General features: G+C 37.8%; 1 protein-coding gene across 5 annotated transcripts in view; it reads left to right on the top strand.

Annotated features, from left to right (window-relative positions):
• Window positions 1-17,245, top strand: part of SPAG9 (sperm associated antigen 9) — a 147,957-nt gene that overhangs the window by 42,966 nt on the left and 87,746 nt on the right. For 4 of the 5 annotated variants that reach the window (XM_082861706.1, XM_082861705.1, XM_082861704.1 and 1 more), the window contains exon 2: window positions 2,955-3,075. In XM_082861706.1, the coding sequence (XP_082717832.1) occupies window positions 2,955-3,075 (121 nt within the window). Of the gene's footprint in view, window positions 1-2,954; window positions 3,076-9,768; window positions 9,788-17,245 lie in introns of those variants that run through there. The other variant, XM_082861707.1, reaches the window with a different exon arrangement.

The following is a 17,245-nucleotide window of genomic DNA, read 5'->3' as shown; positions in this document are numbered from 1 at the left end:
CCTGTGTTGGGTGCATATATATTTATAATTGTTATATCTTCTTCCTGGATTGATCCCTTGATCATTATGTAGTGTCCTTCCTTGTCTTTTGTAACATTCTTTATTTTAAAGTCTATTTTATCTGATATGAGTATTGCTACTCCAGCTTTCTTTTTATTTCCATTTGCATGGAATATCTTTTTCCATCCCCTCAGTTTCAGTCTGAATGTGTCCCTAGGTCTGAAATAGGTCTCTTGTAGACAGCATATATATGGGTCTTATTTTTGAATCCATTCAGCCAGCCTGTGTCTTTTGGTTGAAGCATTTAATCCATTCACATTTAAGGTAATTATCGATATGTATGTTCCTATTACCATTTTCTTAATTGTTTTGGGTTTGTTTTTTTTTTTTTAATGTATTTATTTATTTATTTATGGCTGTGTTGGGTCTTCGTTTCTGTGCATGGGCTTTCTCTAGTTGTGGCAAGCGGGGGCCACTCTTCATCGCGGTGCGCAGGCCTCTCACTATCGCAGCCTCTGTTGTTGCAGAGCACAGGCTTCAGGCGCGCAGGATCAGTAATTGTGGCTCATGGGCCCAGTTGCTCCGCGGCATGTGGGATCTTCTCAGACCAGGGCTCGAACCCGTGTCCCCTGCATTGGCAGGCAGATTCTGAACCACTGCGCCACCAGGGAAGCCCTGGGTTCGTTTTTGTAGGTCCTTTTCTTCTCCTGTGTTTCCCACTTAGAGAAGTTCCTTTAGCATTTGTTGTAGAGCTGGTTTGGTGGTGCTGAATTCTCTTAGCTTTTGCTTGTCTGTAAAGCTTTTGATTTCTCCATCAAATCTGAATGAGATCCTTGCCTGGTAGAGTAATCTTGGTTGTAGTTTCTTCCCTTTCATCACTTTAAGTATATCATGCCACTCCCTTCTGGCTTGTAGAGTTTCTGCTGAGAAATCAGCTGTTAACCTTATGGGAGTTCCCTTTATGTTATTTGTCGTTTTTCCCTTGCTGGTTTTAGTAATTTTTCTTTGCCTTTAATTTTTGCCAATTTCATTACTATGTGTCTCGACGTGTTTCTCCTTGGGTTTGTCCTGTATGGGTCTCTCTGCACTTCCTGGACTATTTCCTGGGTGGCTATTTCCTTTCCCATGTTAGGGAAGTTTTCGACTATAATCTCTTCAAATATTTTCTTGGGTCCTTTCTCTCTCTCTTCTCCTTCTGGGACCCCTATAATGCGAATGTTGTTGCGTTTAATGTTGTCCCAGAGGTCTCTTAGGCTGTCTTCATTTCTTTTCATTCTTTTTTCTTTATTCTGTTCCGCAGCAGTGAATTCCATCATTCTGTCTTCCAGGTCACTTATCCGTTCTTCTGCCTCAGTTATTCTGCTATTGATTCCTTCTAGTGTATTTTTCATTTCAGTTATTGTGTTGTTCATCTCTGCTTGTTTGTTCTTTAATTCTTCTAGATCTTTGTTAAACATTTCTTGCATCTTCTCGATCTTTGCCTTCATTCATTTTCTAAGGTCCTGGATCACCTTTACTATCATTATTCTGAATTCTTTTTCTGGAAGGTTGCCTATCTCCACTTCATTTAGTTGTTTTTCTGGGGTTTTATCTTGTTCCTTCATCTGGTACATAGCCCTCTGCCTTTTCATCTTGTCTACCTTTCTGTGAATGTGGTTTTTGTTCCACAGGCTGCAGGATTGTAGTTCTTCTTGCTTCTCCTGTCTGCCCTCTAGTGGATGAGGCTATCTAAGAGGCTTGTGCAAGTTTCCTGTTGGGAGGGAGTGGTGGTGGGTAGAGCTGGCTGTTGCTTTGCTGGGCAGAGCTCAGTAGAACTTTAATTCACTTGACTGCTAATGCGTGGGGCTGGGTTCCCTCCCTGTTGGTTGTTTGGCCTGAGGCGACCCAACACTGGAGCATACCCGGGCTCTTTGGTGGGGCTAAGGGCAGACTCTGGGAGGGCTCACGCCAAGAAGTACTTCCCAGAACTTCTGCTGCCAGTGTCCTTGTCCTCACGGTGACACACAGCCACCCCCCGCCTCTGCAGGAGCCCCTCCAACACTACCAGGTAGGTCTGGTTCAGTCTCCCCTGGGGTCACTGCTCCTTCCCCTGGGTCTCGATACACACACTACTTTGTGTGTGCCCTCCAAGAGTGGAGTCTCTGTTTCCCCCAGTCCTGTCGAAGTCCTGCAATCAGATCCCACTAGGCTTCAAAGTCTGTTTCTCTAGGAATTCCTCCTCCCGTTGCCGGACCCCCAGGTTGGGAAGCCTGACGTGGGGCTCAGAACCTTCACTCCAGTGGGTGGACTTCTGTGGTCTAAGTGTTCTCCAGTCTGTGAGTCACCCACCCGGCAGTTACGGGATTTGATTTTACTGTGATTGTGCCCCTCCTACCGTCTCATTGTGGCTTCTCCTTTGTCTTTGGATGTGGGGTATCTTTTTTGGTGAGTTCCAGTGTCTTCCTGTCGATGATTGTTCAGCAGTTAGTTGTGATTGTGGTGTTCTTGTGAGAGGGAGTGAGAGCATGTCCTTCTACTCCACCATCTTGAACCAATCTCTATGTATTTTCTTTGGAATGCCTGTTATAATGAAGTGGAAACACTTTCATAAATATTATTTTGTCATCTTTTCCCTTCTATATTTGGAGATTTTAAACCTTAATTATTACTTTTTTTTTTTTTTAATTTTTTGGCCGTGCTGTGTGGCATGTGGGATCTTAGTTCCCTTGACCAGGGATCGAACCCGTGTCCCCTGCAATGGAAGCACGGAGTCTCAACCACTGGACCCCCAGAGAAGTCTCGTAAACCTTAATTTTTATAGAGAAACTAAAAATCAACCTAAGTTCATGATTCTGAGATCTTCTTGAGTAGTTAATGCCAAGTTGTGATTCTTGATACCAAGAAACACAGGGGTTTATAATGTTAAAAATGTTTCATTTATCTAATGAAAATAATGTATTTTTCTTCTTTATTAGAAATTCATTGAATTTGAAGACTCTCAAGAACAGGAAAAAAAGGATTTACAGACCAGAGTGGAATCTTTAGAATCTCAAACAAGACAACTTGAACTCAAGGCCAAAAACTATGCTGACCAGAGTAAGTAAAATATGTTAAAGAGTGGAATGACTCATCCTGACATTTGAGTACAGTTCCAGATATGCTTGGAATTGTCACTCCACCCTCAAAAGTGAGACCTGGGAGCTTGGTTTATTCTTTTTTGTTCACATTTTCATGTGGTACCCATGTCTGCAGAAATGACTAAGTCAGACACCTATAGGACTCTCTTCTTCAATTTAGCTCTCAGCTTTTGTTTGTAGCTTACATTGTATAGTAGTTAACACTATGCTGTATCCATCGTGCAGGATTCTGGGGTGTGTACATGTGAACCATTTCTTCAAATTTTGATCAGTTACACAAAGTTCCATTGGTTTCTGTGTTGCTTTGAAATTTAAAAATGTAAGAGAAACTTTGAAGTATGTATAAAAAAATTACTGAATTCTTTTTCATTCCTTTCTATGGAAAACCGAGGACATTGAGGGGACTAGAACGACATTTTTCAGAACCATTTCATTTTTAATATAATTTCATATATTCTTGATTCAAATATAGTTATTGTTTCAAATTCCAAGGACTTCTTCCCCTTCTTGTCTAATGAAAGTGGACCTAATTAAGTCAAAATTCAAAAAAGAAACTTTATGGCATATTTTCATGTTTGATTCAGGCAGATCACTCTCCAGTTTTCCCTCCCAGGATTGTAAACTTCTAGATGGCCCGCAGTTACTCTTCCCACACCACCCAGGAAGGTTACATAGTGACACCTGCTGTAAAAGGACTGGCATTCATGAAGGATAACCTTCACTACCAGGCTTAGAGTGTGTATGATAACTGGCTGCTCCCTTTAGGACTCTGGAAGAGTCCAATAGAGCTAAAACCTAGAATCACTGGGAATCTGGAGTTTAGGCATTCTAGAATTCAAGGAGAACTCAAATGGCTATTAAGCAGATGTCATGGAAGGGAGCCAGTGGATATTTGGTAATGGAAGGCCACCAGAGTGAGACAAAATGAGCCATGTGTCATGTCTTTGTTCTTTTAGGCGTGTAGATACCTAGAGTGCTGTACCCTGCCTTTGTTAACAGTGAATCCTAACTTGATTGCGTTTTCATATCAGGGACTATAGTATTTTAGAACAAAACACTAAAGGTGCAGTTTTGACAGAACCAACCTCATTCTTGTACCAAGTACGTTTACCTCTTGACTTCTGAGGAGTATCAAGTTTTGGATAAGGAAATTTTCTTTTGACTTAGAAAGGAACTCCTTTTCTAGAATCTTTTGATGCACTAAATAATCTGCTTCTATGATAGGAAATATTAAAGGAAGAATTACCTTGTACTTGATATAGTAGCTTTTTAAATTAAGATTGTTTTCCAGTCCAGTGAGTCATACCTACCTTTTTTGGAATTGTCATGTTCTTTGGTGTCCATTCTCTCATTTCTCTTTCAGAAGTATTGATTACCATGTATCCTATTTTTAATTCAAGATAATTTTTTAAAAATAAGGTGTCATTTAAAAATAATTGATAATTCTCTGTGGAAGGGATGTGTAAATTAATCACCAAGTATTGGATATGGTCTTGAGCTATATTTGATCTGAGAACTTTATTTTTGTTATTAATACAATATTCTCTCAAGAATTTCTCCCCCTGGATGTCTGCTATCCCCGTTTTTCCCCCTGCTATTCCATTTTGAAATAAATCTTGTTGTCTAAGTAACAGTTAAAGAACTTAAAACTGTGATTAATCAGAATTGACCGTTGAGATGCACAAAGCTGATAGTCTCTTGGTCCATGGGCTAAAGCTATAATGCTTTGGAACTTACTCCCTTCTCCTTTGATACCTTGGAATCTTTTTCTCTTTTCCATCTAATTGTTTTCCTCGCTCTTCTATTTTTTTCTAAATGAATATAATATGAAATCTAAATATATCTAAAATTTTTCTTCTGAGTCTTTATTTTACCACATTTTAAACATCTGAAAAAAATTGGGGGGGGGTGGAAATAGTTCGACTTTTTTCATTTTACCACCTTAGTTTTCCCTTCCCCAGGTCTCCAATATGAATCAAAGCCCCTTTATTTTTTAAAAAGGTGGTGGTAGGAGGTAATCTTTAAGTATCATCAGTGCCCTATCCTATTGGAAAAACGGGACTGGGAATATATTTTTTTAAAAGATGAAAACATATTTAAATGGATGTATGTCAGAGTATATTAATTCTTTTTTTGTATAATAGGATACAGAATATCTGGACTTTAATATTGTAATTTTGGTTTTTTAAGACTGTATAGTGATTTTTATTAGATTTATTGTAACCCAACATTTTTTTTAACTTTTTAAATGTTTGAAATGTGTTTTTTAGTGTTCTGAACATCTGTTTTTAAATAATCATTTAAGGCCAAAGAAATTACTGATGATGATACCTATAGAGAGGAAGGATGCGTGCAGTTTTTTGTGTTTAGTACTATTTTTTGAGTGCCGTATGATAACAATATCGTCCAATTTCCATGTTTGTTTTTATAAATGTGTTAGAGTCTTTAACTTTAAAAGACTGACAGTTCTGATTGATGTGTTTTAGGGCACATATCCCTTGTAAGAAGTAGCCACAATGAAAGTCCAAGTTCTGCTTTGGGACTACTTCTTATGTCAAAAGGGGAAATTTTGGTTGTAGTTACTTGCTATTTGAGAAGCAAGAAAAGTCAAGAAATAGGAACTGAATTAAAGAACACACTTGACAGCTTTTAATGGTATGGAATCTATCAGGTTGTTGTGGTATGATTTTTAAATTTTTGATGATATAAAAAATTTATTATAATTTTATGGTCATGTTTGATTTTGGAGATATCTGGTTGCTCTCTTTTCAAAATTTGAACTACATAAGAATTATTTTGGCTTTTCCAACATAAATAAAGCAATTTTTAAAAGGCCACATATTGTTCCTTATCTGGGTATAATAGTAATACTTCTTGGTAGTTAACATCTTGTACGCCTTAAGGAAGAATCTGAAATATATGTGGAGTGGAATAAGGAAGTTGTGGATTGAGGCCCTTAGTGCTTTTCAGCTATGTAAGGTGTAAGCAATCAACCTGGCCATTCATAGTGTGGCAGCAATGAGTTCTTCATCAGAAAATACTTTTTATATTCATTATTTCTGTTATATACTGATTATTTCTATTCTTGTAAGCCAAATACTATCTTAAGTAAATACAGACATTTTAATATGTTAAAAATAAAAAAAACTACTACTATCTGCCTAGCATTCAGCCTCTAGGCATGGTTTTGGCACAGAAGAATATGATGTGGTCATTACAGTCAAAGAAACCATAGTTTTGTGGGGAAAAAGGTTATGTGTATGACCGTCTCGTCTTTTCCATATGTACCATGCTTTTATATCACTGCAGAGTGTATATATAATTTTGCATCTTTCCTTTAACATTATCATAAGTGTTTTCCTTATTGTATAATCTTTATTTTTTAAATGTGTCAACACCCATCATCCAGAAGCTATGCCGTCTATTAACAATTCTTGTTTTCCCTGAGGAACTGTGTGTGCTTTCTCCTTTTCTCTAATGAGAAGTATTTAATGGCTACTTTGTTTTTTTAACTTGGCTACTCAGAAACTCAGAACAAATTTTGAAGTACAACCATAACAACTGGTTTGGGCCTTGGGTGGCATATTTAAATTGTTTTTTTCCTGTTCCACATTTTATACATATATAGTGAATTGTTAAGATATGTTCTTGTAAACTATCTCAAATCCTTTGTGGAATTAAGGAATGAATGAATTGGTAAAAATAAATATAGGCGAAGTTTTTTAAAAACTCAAAAAATTTCTGTTGGTTGGTTGGACATTTTTTCCAGTGTAGTGAATCATATTACAGTGAATATTTTTTCACACCTGTAGATTGCCCTCTTTTGGTAATTTTCTTAGGATATAGTTACAGAAGTAGGGCAAGGAATATGAACATTGTAGTGGTTCTTGGTATTTAGTAGTGTTTGGTCATTTTTTATATGAACAGAATTGGAGACGGAAGAATTAGTAGCAAATTCCACATTATTTATCATAACTTATGAATTTGAATCATTATTTACAACATATTAACACCCAGAGCTGATGTAGAAAACCATTTATTATCTATTTGATTTTCTCTTGGGAAAATTCTGTTGCCCTCAAGCTACTTGAGTTTATAAGAGATGACCTTTTCCTTGAATTGTGGAGAAGATGGCAAGATTTAGATGGCAGTGATTTTAAGCTACTTAAATAATCTCTGAATCTGCCCTTTCTTCCTTTGAATGAAAATCCATTTTTAAAAATTAAATGGGGACTTCCCTAGTGGCTCAGTGGTTAAGAATCCTCCTGCCAATGCAGGGGACACGGGTTCGAGCCTTGGTCCGGGAAGATGCCACATGCCACGGAGCAACTAAGTCCGTGTGTCACAAATACTGAGCCTGTGCTCTGGAGCCCACGAGCCACAACTACTGAAGCCCGTGCGCCTAGAGCCCGTGCTCTGCAGCAAGAGAAGCCACCACAGTGAGAAGCCTGAGCACTGCAACGAAGAGTAGCCCCCGCGCGCTGCAACTAGAGAAAGCCTGCAAGCAGCAATGAAGACCCAACGCAGCCAAATAAATAAATAAGTTAAATGGAAAAATATTTTTGACACCTGAAGACATTTGTGCTAGAGTTTTATACTCTGACCTTTCTACACTTCCCATCTCCCATATAACATTCATTTGCTTTTTAAACTTTTAGTATAGATTTTAGTCTAATAAAATACCTTCAAGCCTTTACCTTGAAACACATTATTAGACGGAAAACTCTCCTTTTTGGTCATAAGAATTGGCACACCATTAGAAAATAATGGAAAATAATGGGAAGGTAGTATAATCATAAACATGTTTTTAATTTTAAAGGAATAAATGGCTTAAAACATACTTCAGATTTGGGAGTTATTTATAAGCAAGGGCTGTGTTAGTGATGTTATTGATAAATTGAGAATTTTCACAACACAGAAGAAAAATAATCTTTTTCAGTTAACAGGCGTAGGTTCACACCAAAGTTAATAGTTGAGAGGGCCTAAATATTTTCTGTCACTATTTTTTAAGTTATTTTAAAAAATATCTTCAGGCAAATAAAAAGCTTTATTAACTCCTTTACTGTACTTTGCAATTGGCAAAGAATATTAATACTCTCAGAATTTCCATAATACTGTAATAGGTTACTTCTTTCATTTTAATTTTATCGTGTCAAGAGGCAGTCCCTTTCTACATTATTTTTAGAATGATGAAAGTAGACAACTGATGATTTATATTTTTGTTGAAAGCATACTTCTTATTAAGGCAGCTTGAGGAGATTCAGATTTATATCTCCTTATTTTAAAAAGTTACAAAAATAAAATTTGTTATTAGTAGAAAGTTAGTTTTTTAGTTCATTTAACTTGAATCTAATATCTTTGCGATATTAAGAATATCTATATATTTAATAAACTTTATGTAAGGTTTTTTTTTTTTTTTTGGCTGCGTTGCGTCTTTGTTGCTGCGCGCGGGCTTTCTCTAGTTGCTGTGAGTGGGGGCTACTCTTCCTTGCAGTGCGCGGGCTTCTCATTGCGGTGGCTTCTTTTGTTGCGGAGCATGGGCTCTAGGCACGTGAGCTTCAGTAGTTGTGGCACGTGGGCTCAGTAGTTGTGGCTTATGGGCTGTAGAGTGCAGGCTCAGTAGTTGTGGGGCAGAGCTTAGTTGCTCTGCACCATGTGGGATCTTTCCGGACCAGGGCTCGAACCTGTGTCCCCTGCATTGGCAGGCAGATTCTTAACCACTGTGCCACCAGGGAAGCCCAAGGATTTTTTTTTAAAGAGCTTGTGTGTGAGAGGGAAAGCAGATAATTGGGCACAAGATAATTTATGCAAACACTAACATTTTATTACTTCTGCTTCATTAGGTAATATCTATGTGGTCTTCAGACCTGTTTTATGTTTTATTATCTGTATTTGGACTGTTCATTTCTGAAGTCTACTGTTGTTTACTGAGAAACTTAAGGTTGTAGTTCATAATTAATATCTAGAACTAGAGGTTTTATGGAAAATTAATTTTATGAGTAAGAGTTAAAGGATTGATGGTGATTTAGCTTAGAGTACAGAATAAACATGAGTGATTTGGTTATTCTTCAAACAAAGGAATGAGTAAGGAAGATACCAAGTTGTTTTTTTGTAAATTTGGAAGATTAAATCAGAGAAAATGAATTTGTTGTTTTTGGTTGATCATGAGGAAGTATTTCTTGACCATGAAGGTGATACATGGGAATATGTGCTGAGGGAAAGCATGGACTCTCCCTACATAGACTTTAGGTGGCATATAATGTCTGTCTGAAAAATCTTTTTAAGTTTAGGGACATGGTGAAGGACTTAGTTGGCAGAGCAGAGGTTTTTATTGCTGTTTTGATGTGGTTGTGTCTGTGATTTATTTGCTCTTAAGTGAGCACTTGATTCTTGCTTACCTGTTGAGACGTTTGATGCTAACTTGTTTAAGGAAAGCTTCTGAAAGACCAATGTCAATCTTCTGAGGCCAAGTAACAGTTGGATTATCTGCCTTCCTCGATTAGTAAGAACTGATGATTCCTTTTGAGAAGGCAAATAACGAGTTGGATATGGCATTCTAGAAGGTCTGTTTCTCTTTCTTCCCCCCATAGGCCTATCAGCAGTCTGATGGGGCAGAAGACAACAGAGATGGAAGGTGTTCCAAACTTGGCAAAGGCCATCAATCTAAGGAGGTAAGCTCTGATTTTGAGCAGGTAGAGCAGGTGGCTCTTCCTGCCTTAATCATATCCTCTTGCTCTTTGGAAAGATGAATGGAAAGAAAGAGCATCTGAAATGAGGCTGAAGTATCTTCATTAGCTATTATAAGGGGAACATTTTGAATTAGTCTTTTGATTCTTCTTTTATCTTTCCCCCACCCCCTTATTGTTTTCAATGCCTTGATTTGTTTGATTTTTTTTTCTCCCTAGAATATTAGCAGCTTAAAAAAATTGGCAGATTATCTGTTGTTTGGGAATAGGAAGGATGAGCAGAATCTTGTTTATTTCAAGTTAATCTCAGGTTGTAGCTAGTTTGAGTAAAATCATATGATTTGAGGATATTTCCTGAGATCATTTTGAGGTTTGGGTTCACATGGGAACTATTAAACAAGAAACGATCTTTTCTTGTTTAAACATTTCAGATGTAATACAACAGTATAGGTATAGGTTAACTTTATGATACTTGAGGTTTTGGGGGATGTCTGCCATCTTTGCCCTGGTGGGCCTTCCTTTCCCAACTTTCCCTTCCCTTCTACTTCTCTTTCTTTTCCCCTTACTGATTACTGGGTGGCATACAGGACTTTGAAGATAAGGCTCTTCCCAGCATTTAAAGGTACTTTTCAGTTAAACACTGTACCATCTCATGTGACTTAGGCCTTGAGAAAACTTGAGTCCATTGACTGTGTTGTTGTACTGATGTAAGTATTTTAAGAAAAGAGTGAGAGGTTCTGAATTTGTTTTATATGATCTTGGTGGTTAACTCATATACCTAAAAATATAATACTAATATTCAGAATCACAGTACAGATAAAGAAAACATGAAATGTGGGAAGACATAGATAATTTCTGTCAAGATACTTGCTGGAGATGTTAGGTTGGAGAAAATAATGGCCAAAACAACATTCAGAAAATCATCCAGAATAACAAAGATATAAACTATTCTTAAGCACCATGAAGTGACATGCCTTTGATAATTTAGACTGCCTTTTAGAAGGTTTTTAATGTGTGTTTACAAGCTAATGTATGAGTTAAGGTAACTCTAGTTGCTGTAGCAAACAAGCTGCAAAAGACATATATAATGATTCAGATGTTATGTTATTTCTTGTTCATGAGAAACGTCTTACTTTCTTTATATTGATTGATTGATTGATTGGCTGCACTGCGCGGGGCTTGTAGGATCTTACTTCCCAAACCAGGGATTGAACCCAGGCCACAACACTGAAAACGCTGAGTCTTAACCACTGGCCCACCAGGGAATTTCCTCCCTATGTGAAATTTAAATTGGATGTTTCTGATACATGGGTGGCTCCTTTGGAGACACAGGCCCTTTCCAACTTTGCTCTGAGTTTGTCATACCTACATTGAGTTGGAGGAAGGGGAAAGAGAATGGAGGATTGTGTGTGGAAGGTTTTTATTGGGCCAGGCCTAGGAGTAGTACACATAGCTTTCACTTCTACTTCATTGGCTACATAACTCAGTTAGAAGCTCACTTACAGAGGCTGGGATATATAGTCTAGCTATGTGTCCCAAGAAAAAGAGAAACTGCTTTGGCTAGTCTTTGCCTTAGCCTAACAGCCTTAGTAGGTGGTACATGATTTTGCTCAAGTGTTGAGGCAAGGGAGGGAATGTAACTAAAGCTTAGCAATCATGTGCCTATTCTTTCTACTGTGAATAACCTGAGGAAGAGAAGGTGAGGAAACTTTAATGAAAATATAGCATTTATGATTTGTACTCTCATCTGATTTTTTAATAACTTTAAGGTTACTCTGGTTTAATTTTTATTATTGCTTTAAAACTCTTCACTGAATATTCATTCATTTATTCAACAAACATTTACTAAGTGTTGATATTTTCTTTTTTGTTCCCTTAACTTCCTGACTTTTACTTTAAAAAAATAGGTTACTGTTAAATTGAGATGCAATTTTCCGATGCTTATGTTAAGGAATAGACTTTGAATGACACTTCCTGCCCCTTTAAAAAAATGTAATTTCCATACCATAAAATCCACCATTTTAGAGTATACAATTCAGTGGTTTTTAGTATATTCATAAAGTTGTACGACTATCATCACTATCAAATTCTAGAACACCATCATTCCAAAAAGAAACTCCATACCTGTTAGCACTCATGGTTCCTGGCTTTCCCTCAGCCCTTAGTACCCACTAATCTGCTTTCTGTCTCTATGGATTTGCCTATTCTGGGATTTCATATAAATGAAATCATATAATATATGGTCTTTTGTGACTGGCTTCTTTCACTTAGCATAAGGTTCATCTACATTTTAGCGTGTATCGTTACTTAATTCCTTTTTAAGAATAATATTCCATTATATGGATATATACTACATTTTATGGCCACCCCCGACCCCTTTAATTGCCTGTTTATCCTGCTGGTCTCAGAACTAGAATCAACCAAAACTCTTCCTTGGCTGTCTGAAAGCCTACCTAGTTTTGTAGAGTTGAATACAGTGAACATCCACTTTGGGAAGATATCCCTTGGGTTTCTCATTGGCATCCTGATGTGTCTAGTTACTAGTTCATAAGTGGAGAAGTAGATAACTTAATATTTGAACTATCTTTGAATCATATTCTTTTGAATATGGTTGTCTACTAGTTAACTGGTAATATATTAGTGGTCTTGTTTTGATTTGTATAATACATCTGGGTGTAACTATACAAAAGAAAAAACCTACTTAATTTGTGTGTGTGTGTGTGTGTCTGTGTTGGGTCTTTGTTGCTGCACACAGGCTTTCTCTAGTTGCAGTGAGTGGGGGCTACTCTTAGTTGTGGTGCGTGGGCTTCTCATTGCGGTGGTTTCTCTTGTTGCAGAGCGTGGGCTCTAGGCACACGGGCTTCAGTAGTTGCAGCACATGGGCTCTAGGGTGTGCCGGCTTCAGTATTTGTGGTGTGTGGGCTCAGTAGTTGTGGCTCGTGGGCTCTAGAGTGCAGGCTTAGTAGTTGTGGTGCACTGGCTTCGTTGCTCCGTGGCATGTGAGATCTTCCCAGACCAGGGATTGAACCCATGTCCCCTGCATTGGCAGGTAGATTCTTAGCTCCTCTGCCACCAGGGAAGTCCCAAAACCTATTTAATTTTAATGGGATAGAGAAATAAATTATTTTAGGGCCTCGAGTAAGTAGACTAAGTAGTTGTACTGGAGTGAAGAGGAAGATGGAAGTATATAATACTTATGCTAGAGAAGCTTATTACCATTTCATTAATTTTGAAGTATAATTGACTTAAAATATATTAGTTTCAGGTTTGCAGCATAATGATTTGATATTTTTATGTATCACAAAATGATCACCACTATAAGTCGTTACTGTCACCGTACAAACTTATTAAAATATTATTGACTATATTCTCTTTGTTATAATTACATCCCCATGACTTATTTATTTTATAACTGGAAGTTTGTACCTGTTAATCCCCTTCACTTATTTCACTCCTCCGCTACCACCCTTCCCTCTGGCAAGCAGTAGTTTATTCTCTGTATCTAAGAGTCTATTTCTGTTTTGTTATATTTCTTTTGTTTTTTAGATCCTACATATAAGTGAGATCATACGGTACTTGTCTTTCTCTGTCTATTTCACTTAGGGTAATATCCTCTTAGGTTCATTCATGTTGTCATAAATGGCAAGATTTCATTCTTTCTATGGCTGAGCAATATTCCACTTCATATATATATATATATATGCCACATCTTCTTTATCCATTCATCTGTTAATGGGCACTTAGGTTGCTTCCATATCTTAGCTACTGTAAATAATGCTGCCATGGACATTAGGGTGCATATACCTTTTGGAATTAGTGTTTTCATTATCTTGAGATAAGTATTCATAAGTGAATTACTGGATTGTATGGTAGTTCTGTTTTTTATTTTTTGGGGAACCTCCATACTGTTTTCCGTAGTGGCTATACCAATTTACATACCCATCAGCAGTATACAAGGGTTCTCTTTTCTCCACATCCTTTCCAACACTTATTTCTTTTCTTTTTGATAATAGTCAATTCTCACAGGTATGAAATGATGTCTCCTTGTGTTTTTTGGGGTTTTTTTGCGGTACGCGGGCCTCTCACTGTTGTGGCCTCTCCTGTTGCAGAGTACAGGCTCCAGACGCGCAGGCTCAGCGGCCATGTCTCACGGGCCTAGCTGTTCCGTGGCATGTGGGATCTTCCCGGACCGGGGCACGAACCCATGTCCCCTGCATCGGCAGGTGGACTCTGAACCACTGCGCCACCAAGGAAGCCCCTCTCCTTGTGGTTTTGATATGCATTTCCCTGATGATTAGTGATGTTGAGCATCTTTTCATGTGCTTACTGACCATCAGTATGTCTTCTTTGGAAAAATGTCTGTTCAGGTCTCTGTTTATTTTTTAATCAGATTGTTTGCTTTTTTGATATTGAGTTTTATGTGTTCTTTATATATTTTGGATATTAACCCTTTATCCAGCATATCATTTGCAAATATCTTCTCCCATTCAGTAGCTTACCTTTTTGTTTTGTTGATGGTTTCCTCTGCTGTGCAAAAACTTTTTAGTTTGATATATCCCCACTGTCTATCCATGCTTTTGTTGCCATTGCCTGAGGAGATACATCAAGAAAAAATTGCTAAGACCAGTGTCAAAGAGCATACTGCCTGTGTTTTCTTGTAGGAATTTTATGGTTTCAGGTCTTATATTTAAGTCTTTAATCCATTTTGAATTCATTTTTGTATATAATGTAAGATAATGGTCCAGTTTCATTCTTTTACATGTAGCTGTCCAGTTTTCCCAACATCATTTATTGAAGAGACTGTCTTTCCCCCATTGCATATTCTTGCCTCTTTTGTCATAGATTAATTGACCATATAAGTGTTGGTTCAATTCTGGGTTCTCTATTCTGTTCCATTGAAATATGTGTTCATTTTTGTGCCAGTACCATACTGTTTTTTTTTTTTCAAGATACCATACTGTTTTGATTATTATAGTTTTGTTGTATGGTTTGAAATCAGGGAACATGATACCTTGGCTTTGTTCTTCTTTCTCAAGATTGCTTTGGCTCTTTGGGATTTTCTTTGGTTCCATACACATTTTAGGATTATTTGTTCTAGTCTGTGAAGAACACTATGGGTATTTTGATAGGGATTGAATTGAATCTGTAGATTGCTTTGGGTAGTAAGGACATTTTAACAATATTAATTCTTTCAACCCATGAGCACAGTGTATATTTCCATTTATTTGTATTGTCTTCACTTTTTTTTTTTTTTTTGGTGGTACGTGGGCCTCTCACTGTTGTGGCCTCTCCCGTTGCGGAGCACAGGCTCCGGGTGTGCAGGCTCAGCGACCATGGCTCACGGGCCCAGCCGCTCCGCGGCATGTGGGATCTTCCCGGACCGGGGCACGAACCCGTGTCCCCTGCATCGGCAGGTGGACTCTCAACCACTGTGCCACCAGGGAAGCCCTGTCTTCACTTTCTTATAGTTTTCAGAGTACAGGTCTTTCACCTTCTTGGTTAAATTTATTCCTAGGTATTCTATTCTTTTTCATGCAGTTGTAAATAGGATTGTTTCCTTAATTTCTCTTTCTGATAGTTCATTGTTAGTGTATAGAAATGCAAAAAATTTCTGTATATTTTATATCATGCAACTTTACTGAATTCACTTATTTTCATAGTTTTTTGGTGGAGTCTTTAGGGTTTGCTATATATAGTATCATGCCATCTGCAAATAATGACAGTTTTACTTCTTCTTTTCCAGTTTGGATGCCTTTTATTTCTTTTTCTTGTCTGATTGCTGTGGCTAGGACTTCAAATACTATGTTGAATAAAAATGGTGAGAGTGGGGACTTCCCTGGCAGTCCAGTGGTTAAGACTCTAAGCTTCCACTGCAGGGGGCATGGGTTTGATCCTGGTCAGGGAATTAGGAATCCCGCATGCTGCAAAGTGCAGCCCAAAAAAAAAAAAAAAAATGGTGAGAGTGCCTATCCTTGTCTTGTTTCTGATCTTAGAGGAAAAGTTTTGGCTTTTCACTGTCAAGTATGATGTTAGCTGTGGGTTTGTCATATATGGCCATTATTGTGTTGAGGTACATTTCCTCTATACCCACTTTGTTGAGAGTTTTTATCATAAATAGATGTTGAATTTTGTCCTACTTTTTCTGCATCTGTTGAGATGTGTGATCGTGTGTTTTTATTCTTCGTTTTGTTAATGTGGTATATCATACTGATTGATTTGCCTATATTGAACCATTCTTGTATCCCTGGAAAAAAATCCCACTTGATCGTTGTATATGATTCTTTTATTGTCTTGTTGAATTTGGTTTGCTAATATTTTGTTGACGATTTTTGCATCTATTGTTCATGAGGGATATTGGCCTGTAGTTTTCTTTTTTGGTGTGGTGTCTTTGTCTTGTTTTGGTGTCAGAGTAATGCTGGCTCATACAATGAGTTTAGAAGCATTCCTTTCTCTTTAATTTTTTGAAGTCCTTTGAGAAGTATAGGTATTAACTCTTCTATAAATGTTTGGTAAAATTCCCCTGGGAAGACATCTGGTCCTGGGCTTTTGTTGTGTGGAAGTTTTTTCTTTTCTCTTTATTATTGATTCAGTTTCTTTACTAGTAATCAGTATGTTCAGATTTCCTAGTTCTTCCTGATTTAGTCTTGGAAGATTGTATATTTCTAGGAATTTATCCATTTCTTAGATAAGTTATCTATTTGTTGGCTTATAATTGTTTGTAGTAGTCACTTTTGATTCTTTGAATTTCTGTGGAATCTGTTGTAACTTCTCTTTCATTTCTTTCTTTCTTTTTTTTTTAAAGAAGATGTTGGAGGTAGGAGTTTATTAATTATTTTTGCTGTGTTGGGTCTTTGTTTCTGTGCAAGGGCTTTCTCTAGTTGTGGCAGGCGGGGGCTTTCTCTAGTTGTGGCAGGCGGGGGCCACTCTTCATCGCAGTGCATGGGCCTCTATCGTGGCCTCTCTTGTTGCGGAGCACAGGCTCCAGATGCGCAGGCTCAGCAGTTGTGGCTCACGGGCCCAGTTGCTCCGCGGCATGTGGGCTCTTCCCAGACCAGGGCTCGAACCCGTGTCCCCTGCATTAGCAGGCAGATTCTCAACCACTGCGCCACCAGGGAAGCCCCTCATTTTTGATTGTATTTATTTGGGCCCTCTTTTATTCTTGATGAGTCTGGCTAAAGGTTTATTAAGTTTATCTTCTTTTTTCTTCTGTTTTTTAAGTCTCTGTTTCTTTTATTTCCACTCTTTTTTTTTTAACATCTTTATTGGAGCATAATTGCTTTACAATGGTGTGTTAGTTTCTGCTGTATATAAAGTGAATCAGCTATACATATCCCCATATCCCCTCCCTCTTGCGTCTCCCTCCCACCCTCCTTATCCCACCCCTAGGTGGACACAAAGCAGCAAGCTGACCTCCCTGTGCTATGCGGCTGCTTCCCACTAGCT

Source organism: Leucopleurus acutus (assembly GCF_964270905.1).
Source record: "Leucopleurus acutus genome assembly, chromosome: 19".
Classification (NCBI taxonomy): domain Eukaryota; kingdom Metazoa; phylum Chordata; class Mammalia; order Artiodactyla; family Delphinidae; genus Leucopleurus; species Leucopleurus acutus.
Note: the sequence above shows the minus strand (reverse complement) of the source record. Positions and strands in the feature narration are given on the sequence as shown.